General features: G+C 49.2%; 1 protein-coding gene across 4 annotated transcripts in view; it reads left to right on the top strand.

The window, feature by feature from the left end:
• Positions 1–21,627, top strand: part of SHISA6 (shisa family member 6) — a 248,741-nt gene that overhangs the window by 17,275 nt on the left and 209,839 nt on the right. For all 4 annotated transcript variants that reach the window (XM_067714334.1, XM_067714333.1, XM_067714332.1 and 1 more), the window contains exon 2: positions 5,534–5,694. In XM_067714334.1, coding sequence (XP_067570435.1) covers positions 5,534–5,694 — 161 coding nt within the window. The remainder of the gene's footprint in view (positions 1–5,533; positions 5,695–21,627) is intronic.

Raw genomic sequence — 21,627 nt, 5'->3', positions numbered from 1 at the left:
AGTCTTCAGCACATCCATCCCGTTTGGCTGTGCAGCCCAGCTCAGCCCTGCCAACAGGGCACTTGGAGAGGGTACCACGCAAGTTATTACCTTTAGGAGGAGACAGCTTGGCTGTAACCCAGTTAAAACTCATTCACCAGCAGCAAGCCAGAGGCAAGCAGAGATGCTCTGGGGAGCCTGATGGTCTCCAAAGAGGTGTCTTCCCCCTTACATCTCATCTCTCAGGGCCTGCAGCCTGCAGGGCTTCTCAGGAGATGGGCCCTGAGAGTCCCCTTCTCCCAGCCCCCCCCCCACCCCCCCGCCCCGGGAGTGCTGATCTCAGTTTGAAAATCTCTTCTCTGCTGGGTCCTTCTTGGCCAATAAGCCTGGAGCGAATCTGCTGTGGGTTTGCCATTTACACTGTCCATATGGACAAAAGGGACGAAAGCCCTGCAAGGATGGAAATCTTCACTCCTTTCTCTCTTTGTTTTTTTCTTTCTTTTAAATTAATTTTTATTGAAGTATAGTTGATTTACAATGTTGTGTTAGTTTCTTCTGTACGGCAAAGTGAATCAGCTATACGTGTACATATATCCCCTCTTCTCCTTCCCATTTAGGTCACCACAGAGCATAAGAGTTCCCTGTGCTATACAGAGGTTCTCATTAGTTATCTCATTTCACTCATAGCATCAGTAGTGTATATGTGTCAATCCCGGTCTCCCAATTCCTCCCACCACCACTTCCCCCTTGGTATCCATACGTTTGATCTCCACGTCTGTGTCTCTATTTCTGCTCTGCAAGTAAGATCATCTATACCATTTTTCTAGATTCCACATATATGTGTTAATATATGATATTTGCTTTTCTCTTTCTGACTTAACTTCACTGTGTATGGCAGTCTCTAGGTCCATCCGCATCCCTACAAATGATCCAATTTCATTCCTTTCTATGGCTGAGTAATATTCCATTGTATATATGTACCACATCTTCTTTATCCATTCCTCTGTTGATGGACATTTAGGTTGCTTCCATGTCCTGGCTATTGGAAATAGTCCTGCAGTGAACATTGGGGTGCATGTGTCTTTCTGAATTATATTTTTCTCAGGGTATATGCTCAGGAGTGGGATTGCTGGATCATATGGTAGTTCTATTTTTAGTTTTTTAAGGAACCTCCATACTGTTCTCCATAGTGGCTGCACCAATTTACATTCCCACCAACAGTGCAAGAGGGTTCCCTTTTCTCCACGCCCTCTCCAGCATTTATCGTTTGTGGATTTTTTGATCCTGGCCATTCTGACCAGTGTGAGGTCATACCTCATTGTAGTTTTGAATTGCATTTCTCTAATAATTAGTGACGTTGAGCATCTTTTCACGTGTTTGTTGGCCATCCTTTCTCTCTTTGAATAATGGCTGAGCAATGTGCCAAGACCCGGGGATACACTGATGGCCCAGACACCCAAGATCCCCTGACTTCAAATGTTCATCTCAGGGTCTCCAGCCCTAGTTGTGCCAGAGCCCAGCCTAGTGTCCGACCTTGGTACACATCTCTGGATCTAGGTTGCACTGAGCATTAATCAAAGACCCCCTTCACGTAGTGCTGTGTAGACGCAGATCTGAGTTTCTCAGCCTCGCCACTGTCGGCGTTTTGGGTGGGATAATTCTTTGCTGTAGGGGGCTGTCCTGTGCATTGTAGGATGTCTAGCAGCACTCCTGGCCTCTACCCACCAGTTTGCCAATAGCACTTCCTCCCCAGTTGTGTGACAACCAAAAATGTCTCCAGCCATTGCCAACTGTCCCCTGAGGGGCAAAATCATTGTCGTTGATGTAGATTTAGTACTGACCTTCCAAAAGTATGGTCTTAACCACATGACTCCGTTTTCTTTCGTAGATACCTGAGAGGTCTTTGTAAGAACGTGAGAGGCAAGAAAAAGAATATAAGCTTTCTTTTTGTAATAGCAGCTTTATCGGGCTGTGATTCACCTCCCATAAAATTCATCCTTACATTTTAAATCGTCCAATTCAGTGATTTTTATACATTCACAGAGTTGTCCAACTATCACCGCTAGCTGGTTTTAGAACATTTTCATCATCCCCAAGAGAAAACCTGTACCTATTAGCAATCCTTCTTCATTTGCCCCTCCCCCAGCCCTTGGTAACCACCAGTCTACTTTCTGTTGCTGTGGATCTGCCTAATCTGCATATTTTATATACACAGAATCATAACATGTGGTCTTTCATGACTGGATTCTTTCACTTAGCACGTTTTCAAGGTCTGTTCATGTTGTAGCACATATCAGAACATCATTGCTCTTTTAAGGTTAAATAATAACACATTGTGTGAATACGCTACATTTTGTTGATCCATTCTTCAGTTGATGGACATTTGGGTTACTTCCATGGAGAATTCCCTGGCAGTCCAGTGGTTAGGACTCAGCACTCTCACTGCTCGGGCTCCGGGTTCAACCCGTGGTCGGCGACCTAGGATCCTGCAAGCCATGCAGTGTGCGCAAAAAATAAAATAAAAAATAGAAATAAAACATTTCATTGATGTATTATAATAAGTAAAATAAAATATGCACAAACCAACTTGAATGGGCCTCTGTAAAAAAAAGATAGTGCTGCTATGAACTTTCATATACAAGTTTTGTGTAGGCATATGTTTTCATTTCTGTTGGGCATATACCTAGGAGTATTTTAATTGCTAGGCCATATGGTAACTCTGTTTAGTATTTTGAGGAACTGCCAGACTGTTTACCAAAGGGTCTGCACCGTTTCACCTTCCCACCAGTAGTTTATAAAGGCTCCAATTTCTCCACGTCCTTGCCAACATTTGGTATTTTCTTTTTGGTTATAGCTATCCTGGTGGATGTAAAGGGTTATCTCATTGTGTTTTCGTTTTGTATTTTCCTGATGACTAATGATGTTGAGCTACTTTTCATGTGTACCTTTTCTGGAGAAATGTCTGATTATATTTTGTCCGTTTTAAAATTGGGTTGTTTGGTTTTTATTGTTGAATTTTAAGAGTTCTTTATATATTCTGGATGCAAATCTCTTAGCAGAAATATGATTTGCAAATATTTTCTCCCATTCTGTGGGTGTCTTTCATTTTCTTCAAGCTGCTCTGATGCAGAAACGTTTTTAGTCTTGATGAAGCCTAGTTTACCTGTTTTTTTCTTTCTTTCCTTGTGCTTTTGGCGTCATATCTAAGAAACCATTGCCAAATCTGAGGTCACAAAGATTTACTTCTCAATTTTTTTCTAAGAGTTTGTAGTTTTAGCTCTAAATATTTAGGTCTATGATCCATTTTGAGAATCCAACTTATTCTTTTGCATGTGGATATCCATTTGTTGAAGGAACTTCTTTCCCCATGATCACGACACCCTTGTTAAAAATCAGTTGAACGTAGACGTATGGGTTTATTTTTGGACTCTTCAATTTGATTCCATTGGTCTGTATTTCTGTTACAACTTTTTTTTTTAATTTTTATTTATTTTTATTTTTGGCTGCGTTGGGTCTTTGTTGTGGTGCACGGGCTTCTCACTGCGGTGGATTCTCTTGTTGCGGAGCATGGGCTCCAGGCGCGTGGGCTTCAGTAGTTGTGGCTTGCGTGCTCTAGAGCGCAGGCTCAGTAGTTGTGGCGCACGGGCTTCGTTGTTCTGCGGCATGTGGGATCTTCCCGAACCAGGGCTCGAACCCGTGTACCCTGCGTCAGCAGGCGGATTCTTACCCACTGTGCCACCAGGGGAGCCCTCTGTTATAACTTTTAAGTCACTGTTTCCTTACCATAGAAAGATGGTAGGAAAGTGCCTTTGATAAACAGAAGGGTGAAGGAATCAAGGTAACGTGCGTGGATATGTGGTTAAAAAGTATATAAAATATTGATCACATTTTGGAATTAAAAGGGATCTTAGAGGTCATGTTAGTTTAAACCCTTTGTTTTGCTGATGGGGGATAAAAAGATTAAATTTCGACTTCAGAGGTTAACAAATCTGCCCAAAGATTTACGACTCATCATTGGCAGAGCTGGGCAGAGCTGGGCAGAGCTGGGATTAGAACCCAAATCTCTTGATTTGGTAGGGCAATGTTTTTTCTTATTCCAGGCCCCAGGTCTGCCTGGACTTCCTTTACCAAACTAGTGAGGTTCTGTCTTCCCCTCCCTCACTTCTTGGTCCACAGAAGTGAATGGGGTGGTGGCGTGTGTCTGCTTTTTCCCTTAGAGCCTGAGAAAAAAGAAAGCCAGTGCGAGGAAAGCATTTGGAAAATCTGAAATTGCTATATAAATGCCACTAAATGATAAGATTACCAGTTTGATGGTCCTCTCCCAGGAAGGTTCAGCATGTCAGGGGCGGCATAATGAAAGGAAACTCTCCACTCCCAGACACGTTTTAAACTGCTGCGGTTGGTGGTTACTTTTCGACAGAGGCAGGGTGTGGGGAGCTGGAATTCCAGGGGACTGAAGCCTCAAAGTGGGCTGGGTGTAGCCAGGTCTCAGGTGGGCTGGGCTGGCCGGGAGAGGCCTGGGGCGTGGTGCCTCGCCCACCCCTCAGGGACCCAGGTAGATGGAAGAGTTCCTCCTGGCTCGTGCACTCAGAATGGGGCGCCTGGCCCTGAAATGACAATGTCCGATGGTGGTCGCTTGTGGCTCCTCAGAACATACCTGCATGTCTGTTTCCCACTGACAGTGGTATCACCTGTCCCACCGGAGGGAGTCCTGTTCCAAACCACGTCGGGGAGCGATTTCCCCTAAATGCTGAGCCCCTAGAGGGTAGGAATTGTGTTCTCTTTACCTCTGTCTCTGCTGTGACTAATGCATGCTGAGTCCTCAGTAAACATATGTTTGGCTGTTGAAGAGAGGCGTTGGGTGAATAGAAGCTGCTCTCGGGGTACATGGGTCCCTTGCAGAGGGCATGGACCTCTCCAGCTACAGCAGCATCTCTGTGCATCTCTCTTTCCCTCCTGTGTCTCTGATTGCTTCTTCCTCTAAGCTTCAGCTGCATTCACTGTCTGCACTGTCCGTGTGTTCTGATATTTATCATTTTATCTGTATGTCGTGTCTTTGCAGCTAAATCACACCTTTCTTTGACAAGGGGAGCTCTGTTTTGTACTTATTTGGGTCACCCGTGTAGAGTACATGCTCCTTGGTGTGTGTCTTTCCATGGGGAAGTTGGTCCCCCTGATATTAGTCACCTGCCGCTGAACTTGAGGCCAGTGGTGGCTGCCCTTCACTGAAGTGGCATTCCACGGGCCAGTTGCTGTCGTATCTGCATGGCATACGGGCTTATTTGGGGAGCCAGCATTTTGAAAGGGCTCAGAGTTGATTGGTGGGAAATGAATGAAAGAAGGAAACCTTAATCACAGCCTTTTAGTGCCTGTACCCCCAGGCATGGCAGCCTCTCTCCTGTATCCCCACTGAGACCAGCACCAGATGATGCTGTGACTGTAACTGAATACTGGGTCTCCGTCCATCAAAGGGCCGATGATAGTAGCCCAGCTTCCTTTGTGGTTGCACTCACCAGCTCGGTGGATCTCACTGTGTGGTCTCCTCCTCTTTCAGGGCTCTGGCCGACATCTTAAGACAACAGGGACCAATCCCCATAGCACACTGTGAAAGAGAAACTATCTCGGCTATCGATAGCTCTCCCAAAGAGAACACGCCGGTCAGATCATCCTCGAAAAACCACTACACTCCCGTGCGCACGGCCAAGCAGACTCCAGGTAAGTGAGAGCTGATCACCTTGCATCTTTGCTGAGGCTGGTGAGAAGTTTCGGTGGTGTTTCTGCTTCAGCTGGGCAGGAGCCGGTCCTGGAGCCCTGGGCAGGTGGCTTGTGGAAGAGTCTGGGGACTGTTCCCCTGCGGAGAGAGTGGCGTGGGAGACTGTCGCCGGTGAGTGTCCAGGCTGGAGCAGAGCTGTTGGTTTAGGGCGTCTGTGATTTAGTGAATGTCTGCGTAATCCTCTTCCCTGAAAGGAGCTTGCAGTAGCCTTGGTGGTGGAGTATGGTCACCTTCTTGCTCACATGGTGGGAAGGTAGATATCTGACAAGAAGTGGCTGCACTCAGACGTAGAGACGGATGAACTGTTGGAATCTCAAAGGGACTTCCTGAGAGTAAGGATTATGTCTGTGTTGTAGGGTTACTCTCTTCTGTGCTCGGTGGATTCTCTGGATATATGATGAGTTGCCATGTGATAGTAATATAACTTTTGCTCTTTTATTTGGTCTTTACTGTAACCCATATGGAACAATAAACAAAGCAAGGAAATAATGATAAATAAGATAACCTCAGATTTATTGGGATCTTGTGCTGTACCAAGGGTTATGCTGAACATTTTACGTGTATTGTCTTACTTATTTTTCACAGCAATCTTAGAAGTGCTTGTACTATCTTCTTTTTATGTGTGGAACAGAAAGGCTCAGTAATTTTCCCAAGCACATACGGTTGGTAAGAAAGCAAGCCGGCAGTCAAACTGAGGCATGTAGGTAACAATGGTCAAGTCTAGAAACCCTAGTGTCCTAATCCAGTTTGGGACATGAATCCAAAGTATCTGGGTGGATGGTCTCCTTATAAGTGCAGGTGGGGAGCTCATCTCTTACTGTGAGCATTACCAGTCTACTACTGACTCCAGTCTCAGACACAGCTTCTGCTTTGATACTTGGATTTGAAATCTTCACATCTGTCACCCTATAGCTTTTCAAAGGATGGGCTATATGGTCTGAACTAAACCTGCAATAAAGATATGCAGCCACTAGGTGGCAATAGAAGTGTCCCAAATTCAAACTAGCAGATGTGCTGTTGAAACCAAATTGGTTTTCCATTCATTCTTTAATTTTCTTAAATTTATTAAATCAGAAATCACATACTTGCCTTTAAGGTAATAAGAGTTAAGTCATTTGAGACTCTGATAAAAGTTAAGGACATTCGCCTCCCCCAAATATATACATATGAATATATATATCCATCCAACATTTTGCATAGGATTTAAGGGGATTCATAGACCCTTTCTGAAGTTAAAAATCCCTGACTTAAAATTAAGGATGAGAGATCCACCTTTTCAAAAAGTCTAAGATGCATTTTTAGCCTGAATATCATAGATGTTGAAAATGTAAGCAATAGAAGAAGTGGGCAAAAACCCTGACACCAGTAGTTGTCTCCCTGGCTGCATAGTAGAATCACCTGGGGAAGCTCTTAAAAATGCTGATGATGCTGGTGCCTGGGCCTCACAAATTAACCAGAATTTCTAGGGATGCTGCTGGCAGCAGTATTTTTAAAAATCACTTGAAAGTGATTCTAACATGCAAGACAGAATAAAGAACCACTCGTCCAGATGGATTCCTTTATTTAATGAAGGAAGACACTGAAAGGTTTTGCCAGTAGTTCTCAAACTCGGCTGCACTTTGGAATCACCTGGGGAGCTTTAAAAATTAAGGGTACCTGGGCCCCACCCCCAGAGATCATAGTTTAATTGATGTGGGGGCGTGGCCTGAGCAGGAGGTGATTTTAATATGGAGCAGAGTTTGGGAATCACTGGGCTGTGGAAATTGCAGAAAGGTGCCATTCTAACTAATGTTTTGAAGTCAGGCTCCTCCAGAACGTTGTCTGTGATTCTGGAACTTCAGGTCACTCTGGTACCCAAAGTACCCCTGGGAGCTTACCTTCATCCCTCTCTATTCCAATTTTCTCTGTCTTATTCACAAACCAGCTAGTTCCCAGCCACTGAGTCCAGACTGATTAAGTGGATGGTCTAGATTTGCCCTTAAATGCCTTTCACAGGGAGGGAATATTTGTCATTTCTTCTGGTTCCTATATACATCCTCTCCTCTGTTAATCTGAGAAGAGAAGCTTAAAGTTAAATGATTCACTCCTATGTTTTGAGAAATCTCTCCTATGTATTTCTCAAATTGGAACTCTTTACTTGGCTTTTAGAGATGGGAATTGTTCCCTGGCCCAGAAAGCATTCTCAGTGGTGATGCTTATATTTAAAAGCAATTTCATAACTATCTGCAACATCTACAGCTTGTAATGGACACAGCTGCCTTTCCGAATAGCTGATCCTTCGCCACAGAAGACTGCATTTGGAGCAGAAGTCTAAACAGAACTTTGTATAGGTGTTCAAAGTGGTGATTTACTGTGATTTTTGCCACTGGTCAAATCCACAGATCACTGATCATAGGAGGATGGTGGCAAGAGTCTTGTAGAGGGATCTTGAGGACAGAAATCCCAGGAGGCATCATAGCATACGAGTAGTTTTGCTACTCAAAATACTGTCCAAGGACCAGCCACATCAGCCGTTCGTGAGAAATGCAGAATCTCAGGCTCCATCTCACCCGATGAAGGAGAACCTGCATTGTCATGAGATCACATAGCAAGTAAAATTTGAGAAGCCCTGGAAAAACATGGGCTCTGACATTTGCGTCTCAGTGTGTCTTCTGAGCCCGTCACATTGCTATGTATGTGACCTGGACAAGTTTCTTTGTCTAAGTTTCCTCATCTGCCCTTGAGACTAAAAGTACCTGCTGTGTGGAGTTGTTTAATAAGTTAAACCAAGGAGAGCACTTAAAATAGGTCCTTACTGTACCGAACCTCAATTTTAGCCATGGCCGGGCTATGGAGTTTTGCCCCACTCACGGCAAGCAAATCAAATTAATGAGAGAAATAAAGGCACTGGTATCCTTAGACCAGGCAGGGTCCATGAGGTCGTGTCTGGGATGAAAGCCCCCGGCCCCAAGCCTTCTGTGCTTGGCCCCTGCCTGTGGCACATCCTCTGAGGATGGAAGGGCTTGTAGGGCTTTACGGAGCTCTTGCAAGTCAAAAGCATACCAAACCGAAACCAACCAAACAAAAAAATATATATATTTTTTGTTTGGTTTAGGGAATGGAGTGAGGGTCCTGTCTTAATAAAAACAATGGTACCATGAGTATGGGGTACCCACTATGTGCTGGGTAGTCTGTTAGGTACTTTATTTACAATACACAGCGGATCCTGTAGCATTTCTTAGGTATAGGATCTCCCGTTTCCACATTAGCAGAAAATTCCTCTTTCCTTCTATAAGAGCCCTTTACCCTAACCTAACTCTTTCAGAAATCCCTTTCCAACTTTAAAAGGAGCTTCAATACTGGACATTTACTTTGGACCCAGAAAATCCGTGAAGCCCATTTCCATCTCCCACCCCACAAATCTGGCTGCCTCTAGACCCTCACTACTCAAAGTGTGGTCTATGGACCAGTAGTGACTGCATGCCATGAGAGCTGGTTAGAAATGCAGACTCTTGGGCCCTTCCCCAGACCTGTTGATTCAGAATCTGCCTTTTAACAAGATCTTTAGGTGATCTATACACACATTAAAGTTGAAGAAGATCCCTTTAGCACAGCGAGCATCAGCCCTGACTGCGCATTGGAATGATGTAGGATATTCTGAGAATACGAATGCTAACGTCCCAAAGATTCTTGGGACATTAATACTAATGTCCCAAAGATTCTGATTTAATTGGTCTGGGCTAGAACCTAGGCATTAGCATTTTTCAAAAACTTCCCACACGGTTCCATTGTTCAGCAAACTGAGAACCAGAGCTAGAGGGAGATGATCAAATAAGGCAAACATCCTCGGGGACTGCGGAGTTTGAGTTCACATCAAGACTCGAGTTCACATCAAGATAGAGGTTGGCTGGTCCTTCTTACTGGGCTGCAGGGTTAAGTCCTCTCCATGGCAGGTGGGCAGGATGGAGCAGAGGGCCTGGGCTCATCTGAGAGAGGGATGGGGTCAGTCTGCAACTATGAATGGGGACACCTGGGCAGAAGCAGGCGCAAGCAGACATATGGTTGGCCCCCCATCCACGGATTCAACCACCCTGGATCCTTTACTATGTTTACCGTCTGCAGTTGGTTGAATCCTCGGATGTGGAATCTGCAGATACAGAGGGCTAACTGTAAGACTTGCGCATCTGTGGAATTTGGTATCCGTGGCAGTTCTAGAACCAATCTGGTGGATACCAAGTGCCGACTATCAGAATTGATTAGCAGGCCAAGCAGAGCCAGGCATCAGGAAACGTATCACGTCTGCAGTTGCAGGTCCCCTGAGCCCAGGATCTCAGAGGCTCGCGGTGGGCTTCATAGATGGGAAGGAGTGGGGACCTCGCGTGTCCACCTGGCCTGACTCAGTCCTAAAGAGCCTGTCTTGGGGCAGCTGGGGGTAGAGTGGTATACCCATCCCTTGCTGTAGCAATGACTTCGTGTATTAAGTTTCCAGAGCCTTGATATCCAACTTCCCATGATCAAGAGTGGCGTCTGCTGGAGGAAGTAAGTACTTATGCCCCAGCTACACACCACTGTGAGTTGTGTATCCGGGCCATCAGTCATCTGCCCGCTGTCAAAGCCACGTGTGTTAACAGCAGACCGAGGGAGCCGAGCGGCACGATTCCAAGCTTCGCGGAGACCAAGAATGAAGGCTGGACAGTTGACGGAGGGGCTCTCAGTCACAGCGCTGCACGGCCCGGCCCCTTGCTGCTCTGTTGAGCTCAGCTCCTATTACCTTCTGCCTTTCTCTCTGGGATCCAGACGCCAGACCCTCCTCACGCTGCGCGTGTTCTTGCCTCGGGGTATTTCCCCCCCTGTTTTGTGGCCGGAAACTTTCCAGCACCAGATATTTGTGCTGTGAAAGTTGATGCTCAGGTGGTACCACCTTTCCTAACCTCCTCATCTGTTCCTGTCCCCTGCTTTATTTTCTTCCAAGCCCCTACGCCGTCTAACATCATATATTGGTACGTTCACTGGTTTATTGTCTCTGTCCCTACTGGAATGTAGGCTCCACGTAGGCAAGGGTTTTGTCTTTATATTCGCTGTGGCATCTCAGATCCAAGAACATTGCCTGGAAGATCAGCGTTATTGCTCAGTGACTATTTGCAGGGAATGACAAGATGGCCCTTCACTTGGATGGATGTAGGAGCCAGCCTGTAGGTGTCCGTTACCTACCTGAGTGCTACAGAGCTCTCATCAAGGTTGTGTGCCCCTCTGCTGCCCTGTCTGCAAAATTAGCAAGGAGTTGGTCACGTTGACAGCCTCGTGGGCTGGTCATCCAGTGGAGAGCTGAGCTGGGAGGCCCTGGTTTCCAGTGCCCATGCTTCTCCCCAAGCCCCGTGGCTTCTCTCCTCCCATCTGGGGCCAATCCAGGACTCCAAGGCTCAGTGTGGCCAGAGGCTGGGAGCTTTGCTTCCCTGGCTGGGCTCAAGAGAGGCTGACACCCGGGGGCCCTGCCCATTCTGTTCACTCTGCCAAGAAAGTCTTCTTTACAGAGGTCTTAGAAGCACAGGTAGCTCTGAGTTCATCTTCCCAGGAACAGGTTTAAGGCTGCAGGTAAAGCCCAACAGCCTGGACCATGCACCTGAACTCTGGGAAACTTCTGGTCAACCTCAGCCCCTAATGGGCAATGGGACTTTTCTTTGCTCAGTCATCCCCAGGGGAACAGGACTGTCTTATCCTAGAAGAGGCTGAGCTGATTGCCCCATGAGACTTCAGAGCTCTAAGGGGATGGTGAGATCAGCTGACCGAGCCTGCCCTTGGCCTCGGAGGAAGCTGAAGCACACGGAGGTCACCCAGGTGGGAGGTGGTCGGGCCAGGCCTCCACACCCAGGCTCCAGTGTTGGAGATGGAATGTGGTGTGTGCAGCTCAACAGACCTGGGTGTGACTCTTGGCTCTGGGACATGAGAATAGCTAGCACCTTCCTCACGGGGCCATTGAGAAAGTTGGATGGAAGGGCCCCCGTGTTTTAAGTCTCGGCCCCGGCTTGGCTCTGAGCCCGGGCTCGGTAGCTGTCTTCGTCTCCATCATCACCATGGCCATCCTCTCTGTCCTCAGCTGCCTCTTCTCCATCTCCCTTGGCCATCCTCCGTCACTCTTCCCCAAACTGTACCTGTTGTTTGGACACTGTCCCCGTGGACTGCTGTTGGCCTTTTCCAAGTGGAGTCTCCTTATTCTCTGCCCAGATGTTACATCACCTCCCTTCCCTCTACCCCATGCCCTGTTCCTGCAGCCATTGGTCCCAGCAGATCTCTGCCCGGGGATGATGTAGGGTGGATGGAAGGCTGACCACAGCAACCATGTGGGGCAGTCGCTATTACTATCGCCTCCTTGCAGGGTCCAGAAAACCCAGGAAGTTCACTGAGTCCAGGCTGGTAGGAGAGAAGAGCCATCACTAATGCCTGATAACAGAGTAACACTGATAGGTGCTTATAATATAGTTAACATGAAGTACCATTGTATGTGTGTTACCGACATTGTATGTGTGCTACCGACATTGCATCGTTGGATCAGCACAGCTCTGTGAAGTGCTATCGTTGTTACTCCCATTTTACAGATGGGAAGATTGAGGACAGGGGGATAGGAGAACTTGCCCAAGGTCACATCCATAGTCATTGGTAGGGGGAGGATTAGAACCCAAGCCTGGGCTTCAGGCTGTATGCTGTGGGGCCTCTCCTGTTACTGGATTCATCCATGGCTTCAGCCAAGAATGAAAGGCCATTTCGATGGTGGATAAAAGCAGAGAGTGTGGAACCAGACTGTCTGGTTTGAATCCAGACTCTGCCTTTATTTGCCTGTCTGTAAAATGGGGTTAATAATTGTGTTTCCCTCCTAGGGCTGCTGTGGGGATTAAGTGGGTGTTAATGCAAAGTGATCAGGCGGCATTTGACAGAGGAAAACACTGTTTTAAGACTGCACTCTCTCCTCTGTCGGGCACCAGGCCACATGTGGCTGTTGAGTGCTTGAAATGTGTCTCAGAGCCTCACAAGATTTCAGAGTTGGTGTGAAAAAAAGAATGTAAAATAGCTCCATCATTTTTTGTATTGATTACATTTGAAATGATAACGTTTTGGATTTATCAGGTTAAATAGAATCTATTATTAAATTAATTTCATCTGTTTCTTTTCATTTTTTTTTTTAACCTGACGACTAAGGAGTGTGAAATTACCTCTGTGGGTCACAGATGTGCTTTGCGTCCCGTCGACTTGGGTTAGGGCTGGTTTAACTGTTAAGGGTGTGGAGCGTCTACCTGAGTTCAAGTTTCAGTCTTGAGCAAAAATCCTCACCATTTGGGGAGCTTACATTGTAACGGAGGAGACATAAAGTAAACAAGTACATAACTTCAGAGGGTGCGAAATGCTCAGGACACAAGCGGACAGCTGATGTGTCAGAGGAAGGCTGGGAGAAGAAGGCACTTTTTAAAACAGGTTTTATTTGATTGAAGTACAGTTGATTTCCAGTGCTGTGATGACTTCTGCTGTCCAGCAAAGTGCTTCAGTTATACACATGCGTACATTCTTTTTCATCTTCTTTTCCATTATGGTTTATCCCAGGATATGGAATCGAGTTCCCTGTGCTCTACAGTAGGACCTTGTGGTTTATCCATCCTATATATGATAGTTTGCATCTGCTAACCCCAACCTCCCACTCCATCCCTCCGCCACCCCCTGCCCTGGGCACTTCTGATAGTCTGGTCCTAGGAGGGGGCATTTGAGCTGGTACCCAGCTGACAAGGAGGAGCCAGCCTTGGAGAGAGCTGGAGGAAGAACATTCTAGGCAGAGGGACCAGCACGTGCAAAGGCCCTGAGGCATGAGCAAACCTGGCCTGTTCAAGGAACAGAAAGCAGACACAGGTAGAGTGGCAGGTGTGTGATGAAAACAGAGGGGTGGACACAGGCCAGTCGCGCAGCGTTTTGGAGGCCAGGGTAGAGTGTGGATGTTGTCTATGCTGATCTGATGTCTGGTTTAATAAGACAACCTTGGTTGCCGAGTAGTGGACGTGGGCTCTGTTGAGAAGCAGGATAGATAACCAGTTAGCATTGCTAATATCAAGGTGGGTTAATGAGAGAACTTTGTCGAATTTCTTCTTCCACAAGAAGACACCCTCCTGATAAAGAAGGCAAGATGCAGCAGCAGTAGCCTGCTGAATCAGACAATCCAAGGCCCGCATCCCACCTGAGCTTGGACAAGCGGATAGACCTTAGTCCAGGGCTCTTCAGCAGGGCTTGGCGAACTTTTTCTGAAAAGGGCCAGATTGTAAACGTTTTGGACTCTGCGGCCGTAAGATCTCCGTTGCAACTACTCGATTATGCCACAGTGATACGTTAAAGAGTGGGCACCGCTGTGTTCCCATAAAACGCTGTTTACAGTAATAGACGGTGGGCCGGATTGGGCCCGTGGCTGTAGTGTGTCGACCCCAGTTCTTCATTTCTCTCTGCAAGCCACAGGCACCTTCCAGGGGACCTCTGCTTCCATGTGACATGTGAATAGGGACACATCCCTCACCAGGATGCCGTGGGGGAGTCAGTGGTCCTAAAGAGGGTTGATGAATTACCAAGTCCTGGCGGAGACCAGGGTCCTCAGCTTGACCTTCTTGGTGATTTTATCTGCCACCCAGGTGATGATGTAGAAAGCGTGCTTCCTGTATTACAAGTGATGCATTGCTAGGAGGGGTGGCCAGCACCCCCATAATGACAGACTCAGGGTTCTAAGTGTCTCCCTGGGTGTGGACACCCCCAGGTTACGTCTGCTGATGGCATCTCCTTCTTCCACTGTGTCTCAGATCCCATTTACTTCTGGTCCTCAGACGACCTGCTCCCTTGATCCACGACCCCCCCGCCCCCCATCTCTACCAGCTCAGTTCCTCTAGGTGTCAGTGTGCTCCCCCCACCTTAATGCAGGCGGGGAGCCCTCTTTCCGTTTCACACCCTCCCGCCTGCTGCTTCTCTCCTTGACAGCTGAGCTTTGCAAAACAGTTGTCTACACCCGCTGCCTCTGCTTCCGCTTCTCCCGCCCACCCCTCGGCCCCAGCGCTCCAGCTTCTATCCCCTTCCCCGCAGCTCGGCGGGTGGCCCTGGGGATCCGGGGAGCAGGCTCTGCTGCTAGAATGGGCCTCTCACCCCTCTTCCACCAAAGCCAAAGCTCTGGCCACCCAGACCCACTCGGTTCCTAGGGGGCGAGTTCTCTCTGCTTCCCAGGCTACGCACGATGCTCTGCTCTTCGCTCTGTCTGGAACATTCTTTCTGTCCACTCTCAGCCTCCCTATTCCTCCTTCTCTCCCAGGTCTTGGCTTCCCTTTCATGGCCCCTGACTCCTGACTGGGTCAGCGCCCCCCACCCCCCACCCCCGGCGCCCATCACTGCAGAGTCGGGGGAGTGGGTGCAGGGCGTCGGCCCTGGTTTGGACCTCTGTGCTATGCGGTCCCCCTAGGACACGTCCACCGTCAGCCCATCTCAGGACCTGGCACACGCAAGCTGTGAACCACACATTAGAAATCTTGTGTTTGGGTCAGAAGGACCAATATGTCCCACGTGGGGAACAGCAGGTCATGTGAGAGAGTCATGCGGGTGTAGTTGACCCTCTGTTTGGTCTGAACAAACAGAGCAAATCAGTCGGTATCTCTGGAAACGGCAGTTTTCCAATTGCATTGAAAAAAAAACCCTCGGATCCAGATCCAGGGGGGTGACCGGCTTGTGTCCTTAGTGTGTCCTGCTGTAGACACCCATGCCCTGTGCGCCCCAGGGGAGGATTGCGGCTGCCAGGAAGCCGGAGAACCCTGGTCTTTAAAGATATTCACAACGGACAGTGCTTTTTAAAGAAACTTCCACGCGGTGACTTATTTAAGTCTTGTAGTGACCCGAGCAGGCCGCCTATGGTCAGGCCCCGTTTTTTGCGGACGGGGAGACTGAGGGTCGGGGGCTTCAGAAGCCTGTCCAGTCACACGACCAGGAGGGGCTGCTCTGGGCTCTGAAGGTGGGCAGTCTGATCCCAGAGCCCATGCCCTGAGGTCCAGCTGACTGGAGGTGCAGACAGGGCCCCGGGAGCCCCTGCAGCTCCATGGAGCCTGTCCCCTGGCCGTGGGTCCGCGCCCGGCCCTGGCTGCCTGATGCATGGACTTGGGCTGGCAGGGAGGGCGCTGGAGGAGGCCGTGTGTGCTCAGCCCCGGGGCAGATGTTCTCATGACGCCAGCCCCTCAGCTCCAGGACAGACCACCTTTTGCCACAAACGGGGCACTCACCCCAGGAGGCTTTAAGCAGCGGGGCGGGGGGAGCCATTGGGCATTTGCAGCTGGGGGCTGGGGGCGCCGGCCTAGCAACTTCTAAGGTTTTCCCTTTCTGAGAATGTACTGGGGAGAGTAGCTGGCATTTGAGGGCTGACCCTGTGGGTCCTCCCACGCCCCAGCAGATGGGGGCTGCAGGGCTGGGAGCCGTGAGGCAGCCGGTACCTGGGGCCCGGCTTGTCAGCGGCGGATGTGGATCTGACCCAGGCGGCCCGGTCCTGAGCTCACTTGCTTAGTGGCTACACTGACTCGTCTTCCTCTTTGGATACTGTGACCCCCGGGGTCAGAGCCCAGATGCGGCCAAATCACCATTCCATCTTCAGTGCCAGGCTGGTCATGAGCGGAAGGTTTCCTTCCTACTTCACAGTTTAAAGCCATTTAGAGAGTGAGTCCTGAGCTGTGTTCCAGTCCTGGGTGGGATGCTGGGTGATGGCTCTTCCCAGCACAGGGTTGCCTTGAGAAGCAGAGCCTGCAGGAGTCCGAGGAACTGCCCTTGCCCTGGCCAGCCAGCTGTGCCCGACACATCCTCTGGCCCCCCAGGGCCTGGTCCTGCCTGGGACCTGCACAAGCTCGGGCAGCCTGGCCGGGGAGGCAGCCTGCATGGGGGCCAGACGGAGCCCGATCTCACCATATGGCCGGGGAGCGGGCAGGGCCGCTGGCTGAGCTGGCCCTCTCATTACTCACCACGCCCAGGAAGCAGGAGGATTTAGAATATGTTCTGGCGGTTATCAAAGTGCAGGGAAGAAGGAAGGCCGTAGCGCTGCGGACAGGGTTAGAATTCACAGCGACCTCGGCGGGTTGGCAAAACCGCGGACCGACAGAGCACAGTGCAAGAGGGCACTGGGCCGGCAGGACCAGTGACCAAAGGACCGGAGGCAGCGGGTGCACGGCCGGGCACTGGGGTTGCAAAGGGTGAGAGCTCCCAGGGCAAGGGGAACCAAGCCTCTATCCAAGCGGGCATTAGGGGTCTTTTTCCCCAGGGAGCCCCAAGTCCATCCCACACAGTAAAGGATATTTAGGACCAATGATGGAAGAGGAGGTGGCATCCAGCCACCCATCACTAAATGTGAGGCACCCACCGTGTGCTTAGCCAGGAGGTGGATAAGACACAGACCCCGCCTTGAGAGCTTAAATTCGGGAGCAGAGAGACCAGCCTATACAGTAAAAAGATAACCAGCCATACAGATGCCTCACCAGAACTAGCCACGTGTTCAGAAGGTCCACAGGCCTGGTTAGCGCGAGTGCCTTGAAGGATGGTAGGATTAAACGGGATGGCGGAGGGTGCCCCTGGCCGGTGACCTGGGAGCCGCAAGAGCCTGGAAGGCAGGGATGCTTAAGGGTCATCAATTCCTTTGGAGTTGTTGGTTGTGGCTTTTCTGTAAACAGGCAGTGGTGATGAAAGAACTGGGGCAAAGGCCAGAAGGAACTGGAACTCCGTGTCCTGTTGGAGAAGGCTGCTCCGAGCAGGAGACTTTTCTTTTTCCTTCTCTAAACATAAGGGCTGTGTCCCTGGGAGGGGCGGTAGTTACGTGGGAAGGGGCGGGAGTGCCTGCTGGGGAGGTACCATATGGCTTATTTGGGATGATGATGGGGGTTAGGGGTGGGGTGAGGTTGCACCCTGCAAGGGGGCTCGCAGAGGAGGCCTGTGAGGGTCTAAGGTGAGAAGTGCAGAGAGGCGGAGGCACGAGGAACACAGCCCCTGGCAGCAACTTGGGAGGAAGGAAAGGGGGAGGTCAGGGTGGGACTCAAGGTACACTGATCCCTTCGTTCGTACAAAAACAATTTTGGTCCCTTACTGGGTGTCAGGCACCGGGGATGTGGGAGGGAACAAAGCCAAGTCCCTAGTCTCAGCACTTATATTCAGATGGAGGAGACAGAAAAGAAACTCATAAACGCACAACACAAAATCAGGTAATGGTAAGCGCTTTGAGAGAAGTAGGGCAGGAAAGGGGAGTAGCCAGGGATGGGGATTGGGGGGAAGAAGCCTGATTTGAAGAAGAGACCCCATTACTGGTCGAATTACTGAAGCAGGGACCTGAATGACAGAGAACAGACCACGTGTGACCAGGTGCTGGGTGGAGGTGAGCGCTGCCAGGTGTGTTTGGGGAACGGAAAGACCAGAGTGGCTGGAGCGGAGAGAACCAGGGTGGAGACACAGTAGTGGAGGAGGTCAGAGAGCTGGGGCTTCACGGGTCACGTGAGGGTCTTGGGTTTCATTCTGGGTGTGATATGGAGTGTTGTAGGGCTTGCCGCCGAGCAGTGATGTTTTACATAATCACTCTGGTCCTCACTGTGGTTCAGCACAGATCCTGGACGGGCAAAGACGGAGGGAATGAGATGCTGGGAGGAGGTGGAAGCTATTGCACCATCCAGGAGATGGGAAAGAGATGGAGGCTTGGACCCAGGATGCAGGACCTAAGAAAGACTCAGCTTCAGGGCTTATTTATTTATTCTTAACATCTTATACTGAATAATTTTAAACCAGTGGAATATTTTCAAGCGATTGAATGATGCAGTGGACACGTGTATGCCCTTCACCAGTGGTTAACATTTGCCTCAGCAATCAGCGTCATCAGAACGGAACCATGTGAGAGTAAGTTGCAGATATATCATGATTCTTCACTCCCCACTACTCTAATCGTGTATCTTCTAAATTCAAGGATGTTCTCCTCCATCACCATGAAACAATGACTAGATTTATGAAATTCATCTTTGTTGCAATACTAGTATCTAATGAGGAGTGCAGGATGTGTTTGAAGGTAGAAGTGACAGCATTTGCTAATCGATTATATGGAGGGTATGACGGCAAGACAGGAGTCACAGATGACTTCAGAGATTTTGGCCAGAGTGAATGGTTGATGAGAATGGCTAGGCCAGTGCAAGGACCTGGAACGAATAGCTGAGAACTCGTAGCCAAAAGAAAATTAGGAAGGGTCTGAGTGTTGGCAGATGAGCTGAGCTGAGCTGGGCTGTCCAATGGCTGTTGCCACAGCAATTACAAGGGAAGTCAAAGAATCTGGCTTGCTCTCTCCACACGCACACACACCCCATAGGGTACGTATACATATACATGCATGTACAGGCTTTTTTCTCCCAGGGATCTAGACCTGAATTTAGCCGTGGATTTATCTCACCATAACTAAGCAGCGTCAGTAATGACCCATTAGACTCTAAGTGCATCAGGGACAGGAACATGTCTGCTTTGCTTACTGTATTCATGGTGCACATATCTTGACCCTTAGTAGTCATTCAACAACTACGTCTTGAATAAATGAATGACAGAATGAATGCTCTTACCTAATACATCAGACAGGAGGCAGCAATTGTAAGTATATATCTGCAAATGACAGAATACCTAAAATAACAGCTGCTGATACAAAAGAGAAGGTTCTCTTTCTCCTGTGAAAGAAGTCAGTCCAGGCATGGTGTGACTCTACAGTGTAAGGGAGCTTCTTATATCTGGTTCCTCTGGCTTCCTAAGCATGTGGCTTCCACATGGTAGCCCAAGATGGCTGCTCCAGCTCGTGCCATCACGCCTGCATTCCAGCCATCAGGAGGGAGTAAAGGCCAAGAAGATTATACTGCATTTCTCTAAGAATACTTGTTTGAAGTTGCCATACCATTCCCACTTATATCACGTTAGCCAGCGGAGTCTTTATTTTGGGTGACCACGTGACCAGTTAAAACATGGGAATTCTTTCACTAGAGAAGAATGGCTTGTGGGGGCCCATTAGCGATCAGTGTCCTTGCGTGGCCCGGAAAGTGGCTGGGGCTGTGTGATGCCTTCAACCACAAACCCTCCGTATAAAAAGCCATTGTGAGTGGTGAATCACTGCGGTTGCCATCCATACTTTACACAGTGACATCAATTAGTTGCATCCGTAAGTGGACTGTAAATACACAGGACAGGTGAGGCCACTGGGGCGCCCCTGCAGAAGTGTCTCAGAGCGCTGAAGGAGTTGTGTTGCCCTACTTTGGATTCGGGTAGGGAGGGCTCAGAACTTTACCCCGATAGCAAAGCCAACACATTTTGGGAAACCTCTGTGGAGAGGCACTGACTCTGTGTCCCCGGCTGTGTGAGCTCCCTGCAGTCCGAAGCAGCGTCCTATCCACCTGTGGGTCCCCGCACCTTCACTGCCGGGAGCTCTGGGTTCTCCTGCACCCTGCATCCTATCCTGGGCCTGCTGAATGAAGAGACGGCAATCAGTTGAGATGATTCAGGAGTTTTACAAGATGCAACAAAGCCAGTTTTTCCTAAATAGAACATTTGTGGAGACTTTGCAGGAACTCTCCAGAAAGTACGTCGATGTGGCCATTGCCTCAGCCCAACCACCTACCCCTGCAAGGAGGCAGGAACAGTGTCTTCTGGATGAAGAGCCCTGAGGAGGAGAGGGAGACAGCCAGCAGCGAGGCCAGAGTTCACACTTACCCCTCCCTCGCTTCTCAATTCTGATCTGCATTCCAGCTTTGTATTTCCCTTTGTGTGTGTTTAGCTTAGGGATTTATCACTGCAGCTTAGATCTGTGATGAAATAGATAAGCCTGTACTTTAATAAATATGGCATTTCTTTCCCCGTAAGAATTAGATTAAAGGAGATGGGGCCTCAGAGGAGGCTGGGCAGGGCAGGCAGGTGGAGCTGGGGGGCCGGGGCGGTGGAGAAGGCACTGCTGGCCAAGTGGCTTCAGGATGGGGGATGCTGGGCACAGTTTGGGGTCGTTTTACAGGGAGGTGGTAGGGCATCCCCATGGCAGAGGAGCAGCCCTGTGTCTTCCATGGAAGGAAGCTGAAGCAGCAATGTCTGAGGCTTGCGGTGGGAATCCTTCCTTGAGTGAGCAGTTTGGGTCCCCAACTTGTCTCCTCCTCCTGGTGCAGCTGCAAAGGCATGTCCGGTAACCCTTTGGAAAGGACGTGGGTGTGAGGTCAGGGGCAGCAGGACTCTACCCGGCCACGGTCTCGGCTCCAGGGCAACCAGAGAAGCACCTCTGTAGTGGGAAGGGTGGGTGAGCTATGCGACCTTGAACAAAGATGTTGCTTAACTTCTCTGGACCTTTATTTACTTTTCTCTCCATGAGAATATCTACTGGTACGATCCTTGTGGAGACAAGAGGCAATGAATATAAGGCCACCTGCACAGTCTAGGCACATGGTTGGTGAGCAATACATCGTGAGCCCTGGTATTATTTATTGTGGATCCGTGTCGCATAATAATCTTAGACTTTTTCTTCCATGGCTTTCAGGACAGGCAACTCTGTGTCTTCCTTTGGGCCCTGTGAACCCACTTTCCTAAGAGGCAACAGGATAGGAATCCTTTGAAGTCATTAATATGCTTATTGTCACCTGCAGATGACAGGATTGAAGTTCAGAAAGGCTGACCGACTTGCTCAAGGTCACACAGCTTGGATGTGACGGTGCAGTGCCAGGAGTGGTTCCAAGAGCTCGTAAAGACAGGCTTCCCCAGCCCTCCCGGGCGAGCATTGTTTCCAGCCCTGGTAGTAGTTTTCATTCATAGCCCTAAGGTCATGGAGACCAAGAACAGCAGAGAACCGAGAGAAAGAGACAAGGCTAGGGCAGTGACCTGTA

The sequence above is a fragment of the Pseudorca crassidens genome, chromosome 19, assembly GCF_039906515.1.
Source record: "Pseudorca crassidens isolate mPseCra1 chromosome 19, mPseCra1.hap1, whole genome shotgun sequence".
Lineage (NCBI taxonomy): Eukaryota > Metazoa > Chordata > Mammalia > Artiodactyla > Delphinidae > Pseudorca > Pseudorca crassidens.
This window is presented reverse-complemented; position numbering and strand designations above follow the sequence as displayed.